General features: G+C 35.1%; 4 protein-coding genes across 5 annotated transcripts in view; 2 read left to right on the forward strand and 2 right to left on the reverse strand.

The window, feature by feature from the left end:
• LOC113494954 (ABC transporter G family member 20) overlaps positions 1-2,943 on the reverse strand; it is an 87,894-nt gene extending 84,951 nt beyond the window's left edge. The window contains exon 1 of one of the 2 annotated variants that reach the window (XM_026873494.1): positions 2,338-2,943. The gene's annotated coding sequence lies outside the window, so the exon portion shown is untranslated. The remainder of the gene's footprint in view (positions 1-2,337) is intronic. The other variant, XM_026873496.1, reaches the window with a different exon arrangement.
• Positions 2,944-4,047: 1,104 nt separating this feature from the next.
• LOC113494957 (28S ribosomal protein S18c, mitochondrial) lies at positions 4,048-4,767 on the forward strand. Its single transcript, XM_026873499.1, has 2 exons — positions 4,048-4,186; positions 4,330-4,767. The coding sequence occupies exons 1-2, from the start codon at positions 4,150-4,152 to the stop codon at positions 4,701-4,703; spliced, it is 411 nt and encodes a 136-aa protein (XP_026729300.1). The 5' UTR covers positions 4,048-4,149; the 3' UTR covers positions 4,704-4,767.
• Positions 4,768-4,923: 156 nt separating this feature from the next.
• LOC113494955 (gelsolin-related protein of 125 kDa-like) lies at positions 4,924-6,698 on the reverse strand. The gene has a single exon (XM_026873497.1). The coding sequence runs from the start codon at positions 6,458-6,460 to the stop codon at positions 4,985-4,987; it is 1,476 nt and encodes a 491-aa protein (XP_026729298.1). The 5' UTR covers positions 6,461-6,698; the 3' UTR covers positions 4,924-4,984.
• A 975-nt stretch (positions 6,699-7,673) lies between these two features.
• LOC113494956 (succinate dehydrogenase [ubiquinone] iron-sulfur subunit, mitochondrial) lies at positions 7,674-9,785 on the forward strand. Its single transcript, XM_026873498.1, has one exon. The coding sequence runs from the start codon at positions 7,902-7,904 to the stop codon at positions 8,748-8,750; it is 849 nt and encodes a 282-aa protein (XP_026729299.1). The 5' UTR covers positions 7,674-7,901; the 3' UTR covers positions 8,751-9,785.
• Positions 9,786-20,320: the final 10,535 nt, after the last annotated feature.

Below are 20,320 nucleotides of genomic sequence, written 5' to 3' on the forward strand. Positions count from 1 at the left end.
TACCGATCAAGGTCATGTTTACCAGAAATGAAGAAACTGAAATGAATCTTGTAAATATCTAGGGACATAACGGTGGATTTCGCTACTAGAGATAATTCTTTGATACAACCAGCATAGAACCTTTGTATGGCATTATACTCGTATTGAAAACGGCTGCAAGACCGTGGAAATTGGAACATAACCATTTAAAATTATTGAAGACGAACGTCCTGCTTCAAATCAATACGTAATAATGTCTATAAATGTATAGACACATAGACTTTTCACTCGACAATAAACAGACAGTATCATACTGTCTAATCTAATCTAACCTAATCCCAGAAAGTCGTTATTGAATACGTAGATAAATCTTCTGATGAGCAACCATTTCCAAAATAAGCTGGGATCTGCTTACTGAATTCGACTGAATAATGAATATATATTTTAGCATGGAGCGATATATATCTGTTTGTAGTTATTTTATAATTTGCAATCATTATAGTCACTTTTTTGCGCCGGCAGAAATCCTATACCGCGTTTTCAAACTTAAACGAAATGTTGGACGTCACGAACTCTTAAAAGGATACAAGGAAAAGCGCAAGAAGGGTTTATGTTTTTCGGGAGATTGGATCGGACTCGTATTTTACATTCTATTGTTCGTACTAGAAAGACTAAAATCTGTTCATCCCATTCACTCCTCTTTCGCCTCAAGCATTCATACCACCCTGTAGTTTCCATAGCTCTTAATATCTGCAATAATTTAACTAACAAGCAAGCACTAATACACTACTGCCGGTTACTGCATTTTCATCCATCCGTGATAGCTAACGATAGATAAAGCTATGTGCAAGCAACCGCAATACACCTGTTTTATAAATTGCAACTTGCATTCAAGTTGCGAAGGAAGACATGCCAGTGTTGCCAGTTACTCACACATATTTCTTTCAGTCCCAATTGTGCAAGGAGACCGTATTTCAGTATTTCCAATACTATATATTTAAACTTGTTTTGCACGAAAATAATGCAAGTCTACCTAATTGGGTGTAGTACGATATCGAGGCATCGTGTATTAACTTCGATTAGATTGTAGTTTGTAGTCTTTTATCGGGTAAGCTTAGGAATCTTGTAGACAACGGACTAGGCTCGATAACTTTCAAAAACATAAAGCATACTTGTAAAAAGATCATTGTGTGTCTCAATAAACTCCTGAAAAATCACCCTAAATGTTTTCTGGTCCAGACTAAGTAGACTATTGCGAAGATTACTTTTTGGTATTAATCCGCTATCTTATACTGACGCTCAAGCACCTGGCTACCTATTAGAATAAATAAAGGATATAATTATTCAAGGAATGTCCATTACGATGTAAATATGTAGAATAATGGACACTTGTAGGAAAACGCATTGTTATTTCTTACATGAAATGCGAACAATAAAAATAAAACATCTCTTAAACCGTCATTGTTTAAACAATAAACAAATTTTGGATGGCCAGCATCACGCTAGGGCGTCAATTAATACTGCAAACTTAATTTAAATGAGGATGGTTTACACTCTTTCCAAATTTCTCTTTACATTTACCTTTTAGAATACTAATAGTGACCCACTATGGTCGGTAGTGCGGGCTAAAGACAGAACGCTTGTAAAAAGAAATGGCGGATTTCAAAATCCCTTTTGGAATTAAAAAACTCGTATGATATTATTTGTGTTTATTTTCAGTGAAAAATAATAAGAGATATTTTAATCATTGGCCCAAAATAATCTTGACCTTTTTTTAATTATTATTAAAAAATAAATTAATACAACTGTTAATAACAGCAGTTATAAAAGTTAATGAACTTTGCTCACTTCATTCAGGTATAAGGGTTTGTGCAGACAGTTTGCGTACAAGCGGGATCGTTAGAGTTGATAAATGAAACCAAAAGTGTTCTTGTATTCCGAATATTACATTACTCAATGAACATCGAACTCTAAGATCCGGAACTTGCACGTTGCACACCATTAACAACATACAGAGTCAACGGCACACAGCCAGACAGCCACAGCTGGGTCACTTTCTCCCGCAACCTTGATTCCTTCGCAAGTCCGTACGTTAACACTACCTAAGCAAAATGATGACAAATTCGACAATATACTGTTAGAACTTTTACTTTTCCAATTGAAAAGAAAGTGTTAAAATTCGTATTTAGTTTGTTTGTGTATGCCTCGGTTTTCCTCTTCATTTCATAACGGACAGGATATTATATAAATGATTAATTACTTACGGAAACTTGAGCGTTCCGAACGAAAATAGCAAAACAAAAACTATTCATTTTGGTTTATCTTTACGCAATATCGAATTATTCATTGTTTACTTACCGAAAATCCGATCAAAGGATTAAAAAAATGTCACAGATAATCACAAAAAAATGTCACTGTCACAGAATTTAGGCGCGAAATCGCGCGAACACAAACACTTTCTTTTACAATTTATTGACAAGTCGGAAAACAGAGCACAATAAAATGAATTTCTACACACGTTGGTACTACGGTCGGCCACGTACGTTACGGACTGTGGCTTCGCCGGTTGTGGTGAGACCGTTTCTTGTTTACACATCAAACCGAGAAACTCGCCTACTAACCGATCGTAGGGAAAAGTTATTGATGAAAATGCATTTCCGCATTTTGACGAGTCGTTTCAATACGGCTGCGTAATAGAGTTAACAAACCATATTAGCGTTATGTTGTGTCGCAATAGTTGTCTTGTCTATTTTCGCAATTATGTTGTGTGGGTAAGTAAACATTTACTAAAAATGTTCTCATATGAAATGCAGAGGTATAAACGGTTATGCAAAATAGTATAGTGCCTTGTCATGGTCTTTAATGCTAACCTGCCTGCCTGCTTGTCTCTAGTTTAAAATATTCCACAAGGTATTCATAAATGATCGCCTCCGGGCTTCGGACTCACATTACATAAACCCCGGTTATACAAAAAAAAATATATCATCACTAGCAGAAGAAAAAAATGGTTGCAGGTCATAGACTCGATAAAAACAGGTTTTGATACACCATAATCAAGTACAAATATTATTCCATGATTCGTGAGAATCTTTTATTTAATACTTAATTATTTACGTAAACACTCATATTTTTAATTAGTAGGTAAGTAGGTACTTTATTATTATCATAGTCGTTAAAGTTTAGAATTATTATTTAAATTTTACTGAATATTAACATATTTTATAACTAATTCATTATACATTTAGCTTAGCGCTTCCTGGATTTTAATGAATTACCTTATAATAACAGTTGAATGGATGAATTAGCATGGCCTACAATCGATTTCTTCTTAATTTTCTGTACTGTTTCGTGCTTACTAGGTGGAGTAGGTACCTATTACTAATAGTGCACACAGCAAACGCTAAGATTTTAATATTATAATACATACAGAAATCTTTAGTAGGCATAACATTTACACTTCACAATTTTAAAATCCTTACCTAAGATCTTTTTTAATTCTGTGCGAAGTGCTTTATAAGCAGTAGTAAGCCAGATTACAAAAGACCAAATGTTGCTATTCAAATAAGTAAGGCGTTACACACTTCATTCATTATATTAGTTTTGTTTCAAAGTTTTTCCTTTTTGAGTGGAGATAAAATGTTCGTGTTTATCGTGCTCTATGAACGAAACATGCAAAATACGATTAAACTTTAACTACTAAATTAATGCTATTTTTAATCTACCAGGCGCCTTCGATTTAACTTTGTTGTAGTTTTTGTATGTCTTCAAATCATAAAACCCGTACCAAAAAAAAAACACATGAACCAATATTATTTTGTTAAACCACGCGCCAATACTCAGCCTATTTGATTTCGTACTTTTCATTCTTTCTTGTTACATTATTGGTTTCTAGTCGCGTTTTATTTCAACTGAGTTTTAAGCAAAATCACACACCAGCAATGTTTACGTTTTTAAATAACTAAACAAAATAATTCGAGTAAATCTAGGTACGTTAAAAACAAAAACTATGAAAATGTAAAAAAAGACATCGTGAGAGATGTGTCTCGGGATGTGATAAACTAAACGCAACTTATGTCAACTAGATTTGTATGAGGTTATGTTGTGAATTGTTATGTGAGAGATAGATATTACTTTTTCTGTAAAAAGTCGCTTCATTCCTCTATTTTAACAATGTCTTTGATAAAGACAGTCTTGACTCGTTATGTCTGTAAGTATTTAATACTCTACCTACTGTTTTTTTAGGACGATTGGATACAAAAAACCAACTTAGATTTTATCATCAAAATGCTTCATCCTGTGTTATGAATCCAACAGTGCCGTAAATAATTGTTGTTATTCATTTGTTTTCAGTACCAACCTCATATCGCGCGACAGCAGCGCGATTTTCGTCCACTGACGCAAAAATAACCACCAGTAATGACGAGCCAGTTGAAATGGACAATCCTTACAAGAAGGAACGTCGTCAGTGCATTCTGTGCAAGTTAAACATAACACCAGACTACAAGAACTACAGATTACTCTCCCAGTTCCAAAGCCCTTACACTGGTCGCATTTACGGCAGACACATCACTGGATTGTGTAAATCAAAGCAAGAACTGGTTGAAAATGAGATTAGAAAAGCTCAAAACTGTGCCTACATGCCTTACTATTATAAAGACAAGGTCTTCCTAAAGGATCCTAAACTGTTTGACCCTGAAAATCCTGTAAGAGCCCATAGGTTTTAGTTTTAGTACTTGTAGTATGTTGTAGATTTGTCAAGATGGTTATTAAAATAAATTATGTTGAAAAGCTGTTTTATTATTAATATATTTTATTAAAATATCTAACCACCTATACTAATTAACTTTAAATGAAGTCATATTATAAGTTCTTTTTTTAAAAGGCCTGTAAAAAACACCGAAAGTATGACCAGCTTTTTAATATCTAAAGCATAAACAAAATAAATCCATTTAAATAATTAATTTTATTAACTAATAAATAATGCAAACTTAAATAAAGTAGTTCTCTAATCATTGAACTGCCCTAATATGATAGAAGCATCATCGGGAGTATTAAAACAATCATTTTTTGAATCATAACCAACTAATAAAGGGGGTATTTTTAATGTCTTCAACATTTCTGAATAGTCCATATCCTGTTTATCATGAAACTTGGTTTTCATAAGATCTAGAAGTTCTATTAAAGCATCCTGGCAACCCTTTTGCCATTTTTTTATTAATGTCCTTAATTCTTCAGTATCTGGATTTATGGACTTAGCTAAAAGGAGTTTCTTTTTAGCTTCAATCCTAGCTCGAAGTTCATCTATATCATTTTGTGTAATGGACCCCGTTGATTTAGCTTTTGATGGTTTGACAACTTTATCATAAGTTTTGCGGACTATAATTGTCTTCTTGTTATCAAAATCATCATCTTCATCACATGAGCTCTGTGATAATGGCTTAGGTTTTTCTTTAGCCTTTTCTACTTTAGTCTTGGAACTTTTTGTTTTTTGGATTTTAGGAGATTTTGCTTTTGGTACTACTATCACTTTCTTTGGTTTCTCTTTGTCTATGAAGTCATCATCCTCATCCTCCTTATTTATTTTAGTTTTATTTATATTTTCATTCTGTTTGTATCCAGTATCAGATTTCTCCATATCTTTGTTACTGATCTGGTTTAAAGGCAAATCATCCGAATCAGAGTCAAACAATGCCTGTGAGGATGATTTCTCACTTTTATTTTTACTAGATTTCGAGTTTTGCTCATCATTTTCATTGTACTCAATTTTCTTAAATATCTTTCTTTGAATAACAACAATACATTCTTTTCTTAGATCATTTGGGCTTTTTTCTTTAATTTTGTAAATAGGTTCTTCTATTTCTACAGGTTTACCATGTAAAATATCAGTAGCTTGTAATGAATTATCAGGAAGTTTTTGTTTTAATTTTACTTTTTCCTCTTTAGAGTTACGTTTAGATGAAGGAGATTGCTTCTTACTTTTTTTAGATTTAGTTCGCACAGGCGTTGAAACTACCTCAGTGATTAGGTCTTCTTTTACTTTTGAGATTTCAATATTGTTTTCTATTTTGCTATTAGTAATAGTAACCTCTGAAATGTTATCAATATCTTCCTGTGACTTATTTATAGCTGTTAATAGCGTTTTAGATTTCTTTCTTCGCGGTACCTCGACGTTTCTAGATGGCGTGTTTTCAGTATCACATAGTTGGTCATCATTTGTTTCTTTCCTTGCAACATTAGGGGTAATCGACAAATTCTCGTTGCTATCTTCCAAAACCCGCTCTTTTCGCTTTCTGCCTTCAGATTTTTCTTCCTGTGCCTCTACGCTGCTAGTCACAGGCGAAATAAAAGGCGAAGGACCACTTTTTCTCCAGTTTCGAGATAGACCAACTCTTCGACATGGAGTTAGCAACGATTTACTAATGCCACCCGGAGTCTTCGGAGAATTTGTATTATTTGATTTCAAAGACGACACATTCTTCATTTTCGGCTATAATCTTATAACATTTATTTATTTCATTAATTTTTGTTTGTAAATATCTTTATTTTACTGTTCTGTCAAAATATTCATTCCCGCCAATGATAGAACGAATGAAATTAACAGATTATCGATGTCTTTGGCAGAAAGATATAGTTCATTCTATAGGTGTGTTACCAATTACTTTAGAAAAATACCCCAGATTTAAAAATAAATAATGTTGTTTTACATCTTTTTTCCCCTAACGCTACCATTTAAAAAAAAGTCCCGTTATTTAGTTTATTTGTTTCTCAAAAGAAACTTATTTCGACGAGGAGCTCGTGGCTAAGCTATAACCGCATAAGTGATTCGATCACAGGTTAAGCTATACTTGACGCGGTTGGTGCGTAGATGGGTGACCATCTTTGTCATAACGAGTTCCTCCGTGTTTCGGAAGGCACGTTAAATTGTGGGTCCCGGCTGTTATTCTTACATCTTTGACAGTCGTTACAGGATCTTGAAAAAGTCTGACAGCCAGTCTAACCAAGGTATCGTGATGCCCAGGTAACTGGGTTAAGGAGGTCAGATAGGCAATCGCTCCTTGTAAAACACTGGTACTTAGCTGAAACTGGTTGGACTGGTAGCCGACCCCAACATAACCCACATTGGGAAAAGGCTAGGCCAAAGAAAAGAAACTTATTTTCGTGGTTATTAAAACGATTAATGAGTTTGTGTTATAGATTTAACAACAACTCACTTGTCAATATTATATCTCGACATTTACCACTAAGTATATTCGTAATAATATTCAATAAATAATAGGCATAAAATGAGATTTCCTTGGTCCCTTCTTACCAATTTTAGTGTGTTTTGTGGATCCAAGTTTAACAATTTGTAAAATCTATGTGATGATATTGAAATCGCTAATAAAAACGTTAACGTAAGTACTTACAAACAACGTTCGTGCTGTGTGGCTCCTCTTAACTTAGGAAGTAGTAAAGCCATAGCAACACCATGTAATTAGAGCCTTACTGGAAAATAATATTGCGCAATATTTTACAATCATGATGAAATGTATAAGTCTTTAGAAAGTTATAATAATTGGTTGCATATTTTAGCCGTTTATACTCATTACATTTTTAATCATAAATATCTTTCGATTAGAACTTAATTTGCGAATGAACTTCTCCTTGACCGATATTTGACCAAGTTCCATTCACTTCAAGACTCAAGTTCATGTCACAAAAGTGAATGCTTTTTCCAGTTTCGTACTCTCTTTCACTCACTCGATCGGCTATCTTTCAAAAATATTCCGTGCTGTGGTGTTATCGATACGACTGTTAGTTTAATTAAATATTCCGACTCGAAAGCGATTTATTAACAACTGCGTTAAACCAGCTAATCTCAGTGCTAAGAAAAAATAACCTGTGTAGTTTTCACAGTTTTTTGTGAATAAAAACATTACATAATGCCGCTGCTAAGATTGACAACGGGTACTTTCGGGCAGCTACGCACATTCGCAACGTCACAGGCCCTTGGAAAGAGAGTGAAGACCTTCGCTGTGTACCGTTGGAACCCTGATGAGCCCGACAAGAAGCCCTACACCCAGAACTATGAGGTTGACCTGGACGACTGTGCGCCCATGGTCCTCGACGCCCTGCTGAAAATCAAGAATGAGATTGACCCGACGCTGACGTTCAGACGCTCCTGTCGCGAGGGTGTGTGCGGATCATGCGCGATGAACATCGATGGTGTAAACACGCTCGCGTGCATCAGCCACATAGACACTAATCTTTCCAAGCCTTCAAAGATCTACCCGTTGCCGCATATGTACGTCGTGAAGGATCTCGTGCCGGACCTCACTAACTTCTACCGCCAGTACCAGTCCATCGAGCCGTGGCTGCAGCGCGACAAGGAAGCCGTCAAAGGTAAGGAGACCCAGCTGCTGCAGGATGTGGAGGACCGCGCCAAGCTGGACGGGCTCTACGAGTGCGTGCTGTGCGCGTGCTGCTCCACCTCGTGCCCCTCCTACTGGTGGAACGGTGACAAGTACCTCGGCCCCGCCGTGCTGATGCAGGCTTACAGATGGATCATCGATTCTCGTGACGACGCCACTGACAAGCGTCTGTCAAAGCTTAAGGACACATACTCTGTGTACCGCTGTCATACCATCATGAACTGCACAAGAACATGCCCCAAAGGCTTGAACCCTGGCCGTGCTATTGCCCAAATCAAAACTCTGCTATCCGGTATTGTTAAGAAGCAGCCCCCAATCATGGACCCTGCAGGTCTGGACAAGCAGGCCGCCCACAACTAGACCCGCTCTTACTGATACAAGGCTGCTGGGCTTAGTCAGTAAGTTGATGTACTTAAGTTTGATCAGGAATACAACCTCAATTAAGCTACCTTGTAATGTTACCACGCATCTAAAACAGTAAGTAGAGTAGATTTGTATCCAACTGTAAGGGTTGTAAATATAACACATAGAGCAGAAAAGTAGTTGCATTTGTAATTAAAAAGCAGCTATTTATGTCAACTTTTTTTTGAGCAGCAGGAACTGCTTTCATCCTGACCAAAACTTATAATGGAGAATATTTTTGATGTTTATTGTTGGAAAACAGCTCATGAAATGATTTGATAGTCTTTTAGCAAATTTTAGATAATTTTCTTTTAATGAAACTCTTTTGAGCGAGATAAGGCAGGTCCTGTAATCATAAAAAGTTTTTTTTTATAAATCTACCATGATAACTTGCCAACAGTTAAAAAATAAAGTTATACCTCATTGATAAAACAATATTAACATTTTGAGTTACTTATTTTAAAAGATCTAAATTATAATTCAAGGTAAATTGAGTACTATTTACATAATTTTGTCTACATAGACAATTTTGCTATGTTATATAAAAGCACAGAATGTGTAGCACATGATAATATTCTCAAAATTGTGTCATCAATTAAATTTTGTGTAGGCCAAAGTAGATAATTCAATAGATTGTAATAAGCTGACGAGCATTGCACCTTTTGGCTGCCATTTCTAAAAATATAAATCCTTTTTCTTAAACCTCTTTAGGAAACTTATTAGGAATATTTTCCTCAAATCATAATGGTGGCAGATAAAAGGTGAATGGAAGTTACTCATGAACCTCTAGTACAAAATGGACATTTTCAATAACACAGATGAATGATTAATTGTGAAAATATTCAAGTATTATTGTAGGAAGTATTTTAATGTACTGATGAAACTTCATTTTTTAAATTATTGACCATCGCATGTTATATTTATTGTTCATTTCATGTGTCATGAACGCATTGAATTGTATTAAAGTTGTTAATAAATAATCATTTAAGTAGGTGACTGAGTTTTATTTCGGAATATGTGACGCAAACTGCGGTACGATATGATTGCTTCGTGAATACAATGGCCAGGTTCACAGAAGCAAGAAAATGCGTTTGTTGTGATAACATAATGTTTTATAATTACGTTTCATTAACAGAAGCACTAAGTGTATCATTAGAGATTGTTTTCAAGACATTTCGTGTGTTACTTTTAACATTGACGTCAGTCGTACGCAACTAGATTTTACTTCGTCAGTAAAAATACCACGTGGTACTTTGCAGGTAGATATCTGCAGGTAGAACATTTTAACACACTTTTTCTGACGATAACAATGACTCCACTTGTCAAAAGAATACGTTTGGTAACAGATCTAAAATCTCACAAAAAAGCCAATAAAGAATTTCTAGAACAATCAATACGTCTCGCTATTGTAACATCGACCGCAGGCAACAACAACGTAATGTGAAATACTACCTAAAGGCATTCAGCTTTATAATCAATATTGGAACAGTAATACAGGGCCCCAATTCTGCTATTTACAACGGCCGATGAATGAACGAAATTGGGCTTAATATTACAATTTTCGTTGAAGCTTTTCCAAGCATTTTTCTACACAATAATTGTAAATTCAGTAAGGGACGGTATACTGTCGGTAACTTCCACTTATAGTTTCGGCAAAATGCTTAAGAGAATAGGAATAATTTCAAATTTAATCTAATTGCCATTCATTCATCGGCCATTGTAAAATAGCAGAATCGGGGCCCAGGTGTTTTGTTATGGAATCATGATTTAGACACCAATTTTTGTTTTTGTTCATCTAATCTATTTTGTACCGTTACTGAACCTGGTTTGTGATGATAAACTATTTTAATTGAGTGTATAATCTGAATCTTAAATATTAAGTTCAGAAACAATGTGAAGGTTTGACAAGTTCACGCATATACCTACAAAGCGCAGGAAATATTCAACAACAAGTCCTCAATTTTCGGCAGGATATCTTGATAGATATCTTTCAGCCGCTAGCTAGACCAGGAACAAGTTAGTTTATCTCATCCTGACCTGAGACTAATATAATTGTTGTTATGTAATATCCTGCCAGACAGTGCAACCACGTGAGTAAGTCACGTTTCAAATCACGTCACTGTGATGCTGTGCATACTGAAACTGAATAAGACCATAATTATAACGCGAAACTATGTAGGTATACTAGGTATGTATGTTTGTTCCCCATGCAAAACCGACTGAACCGATTTAGACGAAAGTTGGTACTCAGATAGTTTTATAACCGATTTTATCCCGAGGGGTCATTTTCAATTTGTAGCTTCAGACCTTCGGGCAACAGCTAGTATAGTTATTAAATATGTAATACATAACAAATATTTGGTAGAACTGCTACTTATTATATTAAGTACCAGTGCCTACTGTTTCAAGTTTTCGACTAAGGCGAATATTTTATTGAATAATCTTCAATTTAATTCGGCCATCATTTTATCGGTATCGATTCATATTTTCTGTATATTGTTACCGTGTAGTTACATACACGCATCGCAGGTGCAGCTATTTAACTTATCTGTGTAAATATTATCATTGGTCGGAGGATTGATTCTTTGTTTCAAAAGTAGCTCACTTAATATGAAAAAGTCTTAAAAAACAATTACCCGTCCTTCATAATTCCTATATGGTCCCAGCCGGCTTATATAATGTCCTGAGCCAATAGAGAAGATCGCAGGAATAACTTATGACGCCACAAATTACCAGACCAGAAGAAAATACTGAATCCGGTGATGCTAGCTATGATAAAACTTGAAAACAAAGAAAAGATTTTGTGAAAAACTCCTTGTTTCATGTAAGTACAGCCTTAAAAAGTACACTAAGTACAGATCACTCTTTCTTATGTGAGATTCTCCCGTGTTCGAAATCAAAAGGTAGGAACAGAGAGTGTCTCTTATTTAATATCATAATATGGCTTGTCCCCCAGTTTAATGTCATCGTGAATAATTAATCAAGAACAAGATAACTCTGTCTATCATTTGGACCGGTTGACCCAGTCTGACATTTGTTTTACCTACGTCAGAAACACGCCTACATTTTTGTTCTAGACGCTCTTGTACAACTTGTTACCTAAGACCATTTATTTGTCGATATCGCTATAGCAACAGCGTTAAAATTGTATTTGTTTTGCTTTTAATGTGAACCAACATAGTTCGTTGGTGACACACAAACACAGCTACGCAGAGATAACAAGTTTTATTTTAGCTATATTTGCAGATATATTATATTTTGATCAACTTTGTCTTGTATTTTGAAACTCATTATTGCCAGCTTATAAGAAGGCATCGTGTTATTCACGTATCTATCTATTAAAATAGCAGCAATTTGAACGCTGTTGCCTCTATAATGACGAGGACGATGTTTCAAGCGTGATCCCCGGATTCCATGAAGACCCTAATGGTCACACCAGGTCACGCTTACCTACCTACAGCTACGGAAGTCAGAAAGTATAGGAATTCTAAAATGGACACTGAACTTTGAGGATTCTATTTATTTATTGTATGGCAATAACATTTTTTAATAAGCTGCCAACCCAGATCAGACAGCTGCCTATAAATAAATTTAGACGTGCAATATTTACTTGGCTTTTAAATATGTGCTTCTATTCTGTTAAAGAATTCATAGATTATAAGTTTGATAAAAAATAGTTATTGTTAATTATTTCTAAATATAACTTTCGGAATAAGTATGTTAATATAGAAATTCTAAAGTAGTGTTTATTGTAAAATTATAATATTTCTACACCTGATACGGTAGTATATGTGAAACTATAATATAAAATTGAAACATCTGTAATACCATGTACTAAGAAATAAATGATTATTATTATTATTATATATGAAACTTAATGTTTCTCGGCGAACCGGTTTAACTGATGGCACGGGCCAAAGCCAAGTGGTCATCAGTACTAGTCTCTATTAAATATATTAAGTTATGCCTACAGCTACAGTAGGCGTTGCAGTGACTCTAGGAAGAAGTGAGGTATCAGACTCACATTGAAGAAATTTTCTAACTAATCTACATGTATTTAGAATTGCTGCTTTCTGCAGTAAGTAGTAGGTGTTCGGAGGCAAATTGAGAGTATTAAGAGACTGATGTAGTTGTTTGGGTATTACGCCCGTTGTGGATAAAACTATGGGTACTATTGTTACCTTTTGCAGATGCCAAATTCGGGAGATCTCGTCTCTCAACTCAGTATACTTAGCTAATTTTTCCGCTATGGTAGTCTGCAAATTGTGTGTGTTTGGTACTGCGATGTCTATTAGGTATCCTGTTTTGGTAGTTTTATTAATAAGTGTAATGTCAGGTCTGTTGTAATGTACTGTTCGGTCAGTTAGAATGGCTCGGTCAAAATAAAGTTTAGTAGTAGAATTTTCTAAAACAATCTCAGGGCTATATTTATAATAAGGTGTGACGGAATCTATAAGATGATACTGGTGCGCAAGTCTCTGATGAATGATGTTAGCGACTTGGTCATGTCTATGTTTATAGTCAGTCTGGGCTAAGGACTTGCAGGCGCCAGTTATGTGTTGTATAGTTTCTGGGCAACTATTGCATTTTCGGCAGGAATCAGTGTTCAAGTTCTTAATAATAAACTTTCTATAGTTTCTAGTCTCAATAACCTGGTCTTGTATAGCTAACATAAAGCCTTCAGTCTCCGGGAATAACTCACCCCGACTCAGCCATGCGTTCGACGCTTCTTTGTCGACATTTCCGTGGCAAAGGTCGTGGTGATGTCTTCCATGCAAGGACTTCCTGCTCCACTCAACAATTTTATCCCGGTTCTCAGTTTGCTTTTCATTATTCTGTTCCGCCGAGTCTTTTAGGTTAAGTGGTGTTAGCTTTAGGTCGTTGTTTACTATTAATTTGTGTAGTGTAGATGATTCTGACTTTGTAAAGAAATACTGTCTAAGTGTTGATATTTGTTTATTGTGTAAGTTGGTGATGTCTATGATTCCTCTGCCTCCCTCTTTTCGCGGCAGTGTCAGTCTCTGTAAGCAAGATCTAGGGTGGTGTTTACGGAATTTAGTCATAGTAGTATTTATTTTACGTTGAAGATCTTTTAGGTCAGACTTAGACCAGTTAATAATTCCGAATGAATATGTGAGGATTGGTACAGCAAAGGTGTTAATTGCTTTTATCGTATTTCTAGAATAAAGATTTGTTTTCAAAATTATATTTAATCTATGTTGAAATTGCTGTCTAAGTTTTAATTTAGTTTCTTTATAGCGGATCTGCGACGATTGGTTGTAACCTAAATATTTATAAGTGTCATGTTCATTTAAGGATTCTATTTGTTCTAACGTTGCTAAGGTGTAATGATGCTGATAATTCTGTCCTTCTCTAATTGAATTTATTTTGCATTTATCTATACCAAATTCCATTTTGATATCGTTAGTGAACTGCTCTGTTAAATCTGCAAGTTCATGAAGTTCATTCTCACTATTCGCGTATAATTTTATGTCGTCCATGTAAAGCAAATGATTTAATTTAATTTCTTCTGTTAGTCTGTTATTATTACAAGTCAAAGGAGTTCCTAGTGAAGTAGAATTTAAAATTTTGGAAAGAGGGTTTAGAGCTAGGCAGAACCACAGTGGGCTAAGGGCATCTCCTTGGAAGATGCCCCTTTGTATTTTTATTGGGTTTGTAACTACCGTTGCTGCCTCATTGCTTAGTTTAAGCACGGTAGTCCAATTTTCCATAACATTTCTTAGAAAGCATACTAATTTTGGGTGTATTTTATAAATATCTAAAACTTTTATAAGCCACGAATGGGGGACAGAGTCATAAGCTTTTTTATAGTCTACATACATACTGTATAGGTCAGTTTTCGTTTTGTGTGTTCTATTTAGTATTACTGAATCTATTATAAGTTGTTCTTTACAGCCCTGGCTAAACCTGCGACATCCCTTCTGTTGTTCAGCTAAGATATTATTAGCGTCTAAATGTTGGTATATCAATTCAGACAGACAGGATGTTACAATTTTATACAGAGTCTGCAAGCATGTGATTGGCCTGTATTTTGCAGGATTAGCAAGATCTTTCGGGTCTTTTGGAATCATAAAAGTTGTACCTAGTGTCAAGTATGTCGGTAATGAATCAGGTTCTTGAATAAAATTATTAATAAACTTAAATAAATAACCATGAACTGCTGTAAACTTTTTGTACCAGTAGCAATGAATAAAATCGGAACCAGGGGCCTTCCAGTTATGTAACTGAGAGAGGACTTTTTGAAATATTTGCGGTGGTGTTCGCGACTTCTGCTTTTATCCAATCAGCCTGATCGTTATGCTGTATTGGAGTCTCCCAAATGTTTGCCCAGAAATTCTGCAAAGTCTCTGGTTCCAGGTTGGTATGTTCACTGTTATTTATTATAGTTTCCTGTACATTGGTTGCTGTTGTTCTAATATTACGGTAGAACAGTTTTTCATTATGAGTGAATTGAAAATTTTGTTGTTTTCTAAGGGTGCATGCTTTGTATCTTTGGAGCCGGCCCGATACAACCGATAATTTTTGTTTTAAGGTGTCTAGTGTGTGTATAGCTTGTGAATTTGGTTCTTCGTGTAGCGTGTGGGTTTTATACTGACTAATAACACTTTGGACATAATTCCTTATTTTCCTACTAGCATTACCATTAATAAATTGCGTAACTCTACCTATCTTAAATCTAAGGTCCTGTAATTTGCGCTCCAAGCGTCTTTGCCAATTTGGCTTATTTTCTCTTTTAGTTACCCTAAGGTTTTCAGATGGCTGAAGTGCTATTTTTGTTCCGTTCATTTTAGCTGCAGTCCAAGCTGCGCTATATATTACGGTTTGAAAAGTGTGAAAGTCGGTGTCTGGACTAATATTCTCTGGAATAACAATTTCATTTAAATAATTAATAATACGGGCTAGTCTTTTGGATGGGTTTTGTTTGGGAATATACACTCTTTCACACGGACTAGTATTTTTGTAAAAAAGGAAAGCCTCTTGGAAAGCTTTATCTATTTCAGTCTGCCTGCCCTGAATCAAAATTGAAGCAGGTTCAGTACGCAGAATGCTTACCTCAGCATTACTTGAAGGTTGTACCTCAAGAGGAGAAGCCGTTTCGTCTATGAAATTATCATTTATCTGAATATTATCGTTTAAAGTCAAGGGAAAAACTTCATTAGGAAAACTATTGTCGCTATTAATTTGACCCAATTCGATGGATACTTCTAATTTAAGAGAATTTAATCTGTCTTCACTAATATATCTATTATTTAAAATTGCCCTCCTCTGGTCAGCTACTCGCTGCTCGCTTAAGTGAGCAAGTGCGGGGTACCTACTTACAAACTCCTGATGCATAGATTTTCGGTATGCCGTTTCATTAATGCCTAGTGATGTTACTTTATAGTAGTTTATAGTACGCCCGCATTATAGCTTCGTTATATTCATTAGTCCATTTCATACGACCCTGTGATGTATTACTTGTTTCTGAAAGATGTAATTGAGATATATGTGTAGGTGTGGTGTTTATATTGGTTTGTATTTGGTTAAGTTCTTCTCTAACTTCGCTGTGAATCTGATCTATTGTTTCTTTAGACAAAAGTTTATTCCTTATAATAGCTCTACGCTGGTCTCCTATTCTTTGCCTACTAATCTGCATATTAGGGAAATTTTCTAAAAATTTAAGGTGTAGGGGCTCGAGATAAGTTTTCGTATCTGTATCCATTAAAGTCAGTTGAAGATATGTACGCAGTATGAACTTATTCATCTCAGTTGTCCATCGTTTGCGCGTTTTTGAAGAGCTCGTAGTGGGCACAATATCTTGGTCAAAAGTGACCTCTTGCACAACACTATCGGGCGTACTGGTAGTAGATAAACTCCTAGTCATATAGGAAGGGCGAGTGGAAGGGATGGAAGAAAACAAAGAAATCGTATCATCGCCCGAGATTTCAGCTGTAGCTTCTACGTAGTGAGCCCGCTTGCTCAGATCACGACGACCGGCTGTAATATTTTTGTCGGGAGAAGCCCGCCTGCTCAGCCCCTCACCGCCGATGGTCCGCATGCTGTGACATCCAGCATCGGCTCCAGATGTGTCCCGGCGACCAGCGGGAAGCGACCGCAAATCATAAACTCTTTTACTACTCATCTCCATAAAGGGTTACCTTTCCTGTTTAGCCGCGTAAGTTTTTAGTACATGAGTACTGTACACGTGTCCGCCCCCCACGTGAGCTCGATGTTCAGCTGGGACGTTAGGAAAGGGTTTTGGGGGGGCTTATTATTATTATTATTTATTTAATTTAATAATTTGTTTTTTTTTTTAAGATTTGGCAAGTAATTTGATCATTAGATCTTAAAATGAATGTGAATGTTACAAACGCGGAATTGTCTACTAAAGAGGTTACTAGGGCATCATGAAAACAATACCTACTATATCACATTACCTTTTAAAACACACTGTGTTTACAATCTAATAACAACTTTTGCATATTGCAATAAAGGCTAAAATAACTTATTCCATTTGCGCATATTAATGCTATTGCATAATTCAATTGAGAAGGCAACAACCTGGTAAATGAACATGAATCATTGTGTACTATTTAACATTCTGTCGGGTACACTATAAGTCCACTTGTCGTAGGTAAGGTACTTAGCAAAATAAATATTTATTTATACATAAGTTATCTGTGGTTAGGGACACGAAAAAAGTATCGATACTTTATAGTATCGAGTAGGTTTCCATTTGATACCGATACTTTTGTACTCGATACTTTGTTTTCGATACTTTTACTTAGCAAGTACTTTTGACAAGTTGAGTAGCTGGAAGTACAATTACTAAAACCCGTAACCGCCTATCGCCAAAAAGGCTCGACAAACTTCTTTTCTTGAGCGATTGTACAGAGGAGGAATGGGATTTATAATATTTTAGACTAAAAAATTGTGGCTTTACTTACAGATAGTTTTTATTTATCTTATATTTATGTACCATTTGCTATTTTTTCATTTTCTCTTACTGAATGAAGGTACAGTACAGACGATACTTACTAACTAACATTGACAAACTAACGTATGGCGTAGGAAGGCCCTGCCTGAGCAAAGAACTCGATACTTTGAGGTATCGATACTTTTGTGTCGATTCTTTTACGAGTACGATACTTTTTTATCGATACTACTCATGAGTACAGTATCGATACTTTCTATTCGATACCGTGTCACTATCTGTGGTTGAAACTTGACGGCAATGATCATTTGAATATGGCGCGAAAGTTTTGTAAAAGTTCCAGCAATTATATTGCCGACAATTGCCGTTTTTATTGCTTCTCAGTGATAGTAAATAAAGAGACTTTATTAATAAAACAAAACAAGTAAACAGTAGAAAGATGGTTATGTATGTACAGTAATGTCATCTGAATGAGAAATCTAAAGTGTCAACACTGCGTAGGATATCACTGCTAAAAATATAATATGCTTGGAGTACATAGTTAGTATCTACAATTTTCCTGAAAATGTTCCAAGTTTTTTTTCGTACCTATTTGGCTTTAGAATAAAAATAAAATTAGGTGAGTGTGAAATGCCTTGTGAAACATACAGGGCCCTTTTCAAAAGTCACTCCATGAGACTCACTTTTTGGTGGCATAATAAAAAACGGCAAAGGCGTGTATCGAGGACCTAATAAATGCAGCTGTTGGACTGGATGCGATATGAGGAGAACCGGTTGTTGAGGCGCAACTATAGCGCGATAGGCCAAGTTGATTGATGATTAAAAGAAACTCACATACTTAGGTACACGGAAAAACCGTAAATAATTTGAAATCATTTTAGCAATCCTGTAAAAATGAGATTGTCGATAGGTAAGTTGCTGTTGTAACGATAATAAAACCCCACATTCCTGAATACTCGAATCTTTATCGGTTTTCTAATTGCATTTAAGCCTTCTACGGTTGAAATTACTTATTAAATATTTTACGGTCTGAAGAGCATATCAGTAAGACTAGCTAACGTAATATTTTGGTGAATGATTCAGTGGCCACTGGCCAGTGACTAAACGAGACATAATTAATACCTACTTGACACTAATTAACATTATTTATATGATTGGTTATGTTAAAATGATATAAATAAAAAAAATAAACTAAAATAAAGCCCGCATTTCTTTTTAACCATTGCAAATCTTAATACTACTTCTACTAATAATTTGATTTCATCAGGTACCACTTTAAGGGGTAAAACTATAAGTCCGATAATATTATTGAAATTATTTCCTGTAGTCCCACGTTGTCACCTTGAGGTCATCTTATATCTAAATGCTGTTCAAGTCATGACCTTTGGTAAATGAGATAAATATAAATGTCCGTTTGTGTGGTCTGTCACTACATAATCAATAATTTCTCGATGCATCTAAATTACCTTCTCATGTTTTTATAAACACTTGGTGAATTACACGTCGTGTTGAGTCTGACGTGAAAGAAAACTCATAAAATTTGAATAAATTATATTTATTATAATCATAACAACAAATTATAGTTTCGCGACACATAACTGCCGCGATTTTACGTTACACAAATTAAACAAAATATATTTAACTTACGTGGTCAAATCAGTAGTATATTTTGGTAGATCTAACACAAACTAATACAATATATACATATATTTTCTACGTAAATAAATTGGCGGGAAACGCCGAACTTAATCATGAGTCCCGCCATTTTCTCTTCATACAAAACAACATATAACTCAACTCATCGTTTATTTAATTAATTATTACATAGTAATAGGGTTTTATAGGTATTATAGTTAAAATATAACAGGAATTGGAATATTTGGAAGTTAATACATTATAGAGAATGACCAGTTGTTCCATACCTTAATTATGTCAAACATTGGCTATAAATGAATTAAATGTTAATATAAACAAAACGCCACTGGACGCCGGGGGAAGGACATCGTGGAGGAGGTCGTCCGCGACTCTAGTCAAATACGCGGGGCGTACTTACCTAATACCAGATCTTGCAAACAATAGAGAGGTGTGCAAGAGAAAGAGGGAGGCCTTTGCCCAGCAGTGGGATCAAAAGCAAGCAATATTAAAAAAAAAAACAAAACAAATAGCTTTAAAAAAACTGGGAATTATGTATCTTTCAATAAGTCTATGAGCAACATAATAAAAAATCAGTGTGAACCATTAAGAATAAATTCTGTTTCTGTAATAACTTAGAAACACAGTCATTCTCTATATCTAGGATATTTTAGTGGAAGTACAAAGCAAATGTGAACAAGTTATGTACAAACTATTACAAGGGAGGGTGCGTTTCTACTGAAGCTATGGTTATTTAATATGTATTTTCTCTATAGGCACTTCTGTATTGCTGTATTGAATAATGATTTTCCTCTATTTTTATTATAATAAAATAACATATTTGATTATTTGCTATTTTAAAATGTATTCTATCACTATTTTTATTGATATATGTAGTTAAAATAAGGCATTATAAACAGCCGCAGCAAAACAAATTATTAATTAAAATGAGTTCCATATT

Source organism: Trichoplusia ni, chromosome 6 (genome assembly GCF_003590095.1).
Source record: "Trichoplusia ni isolate ovarian cell line Hi5 chromosome 6, tn1, whole genome shotgun sequence".
NCBI classification, from domain to species: domain Eukaryota; kingdom Metazoa; phylum Arthropoda; class Insecta; order Lepidoptera; family Noctuidae; genus Trichoplusia; species Trichoplusia ni.

Coding starts and splice junctions, on each gene's coding strand:
- LOC113494956 (XM_026873498.1), top strand. CDS start 7,902: ATGCCGCTGCTAAGATTGACAACGGGTACTTTCGGGCAGCTACGCACA.
- LOC113494955 (XM_026873497.1), bottom strand. CDS start 6,460: ATGAAGAATGTGTCGTCTTTGAAATCAAATAATACAAATTCTCCGAAG.
- LOC113494957 (XM_026873499.1), top strand. CDS start 4,150: ATGTCTTTGATAAAGACAGTCTTGACTCGTTATGTCT. Junction 4,187..4,329: donor AGTCTTGACTCGTTATGTCT/GTAAGTATTTAA, acceptor ATTTGTTTTCAG/TACCAACCTCATATCGCGCG.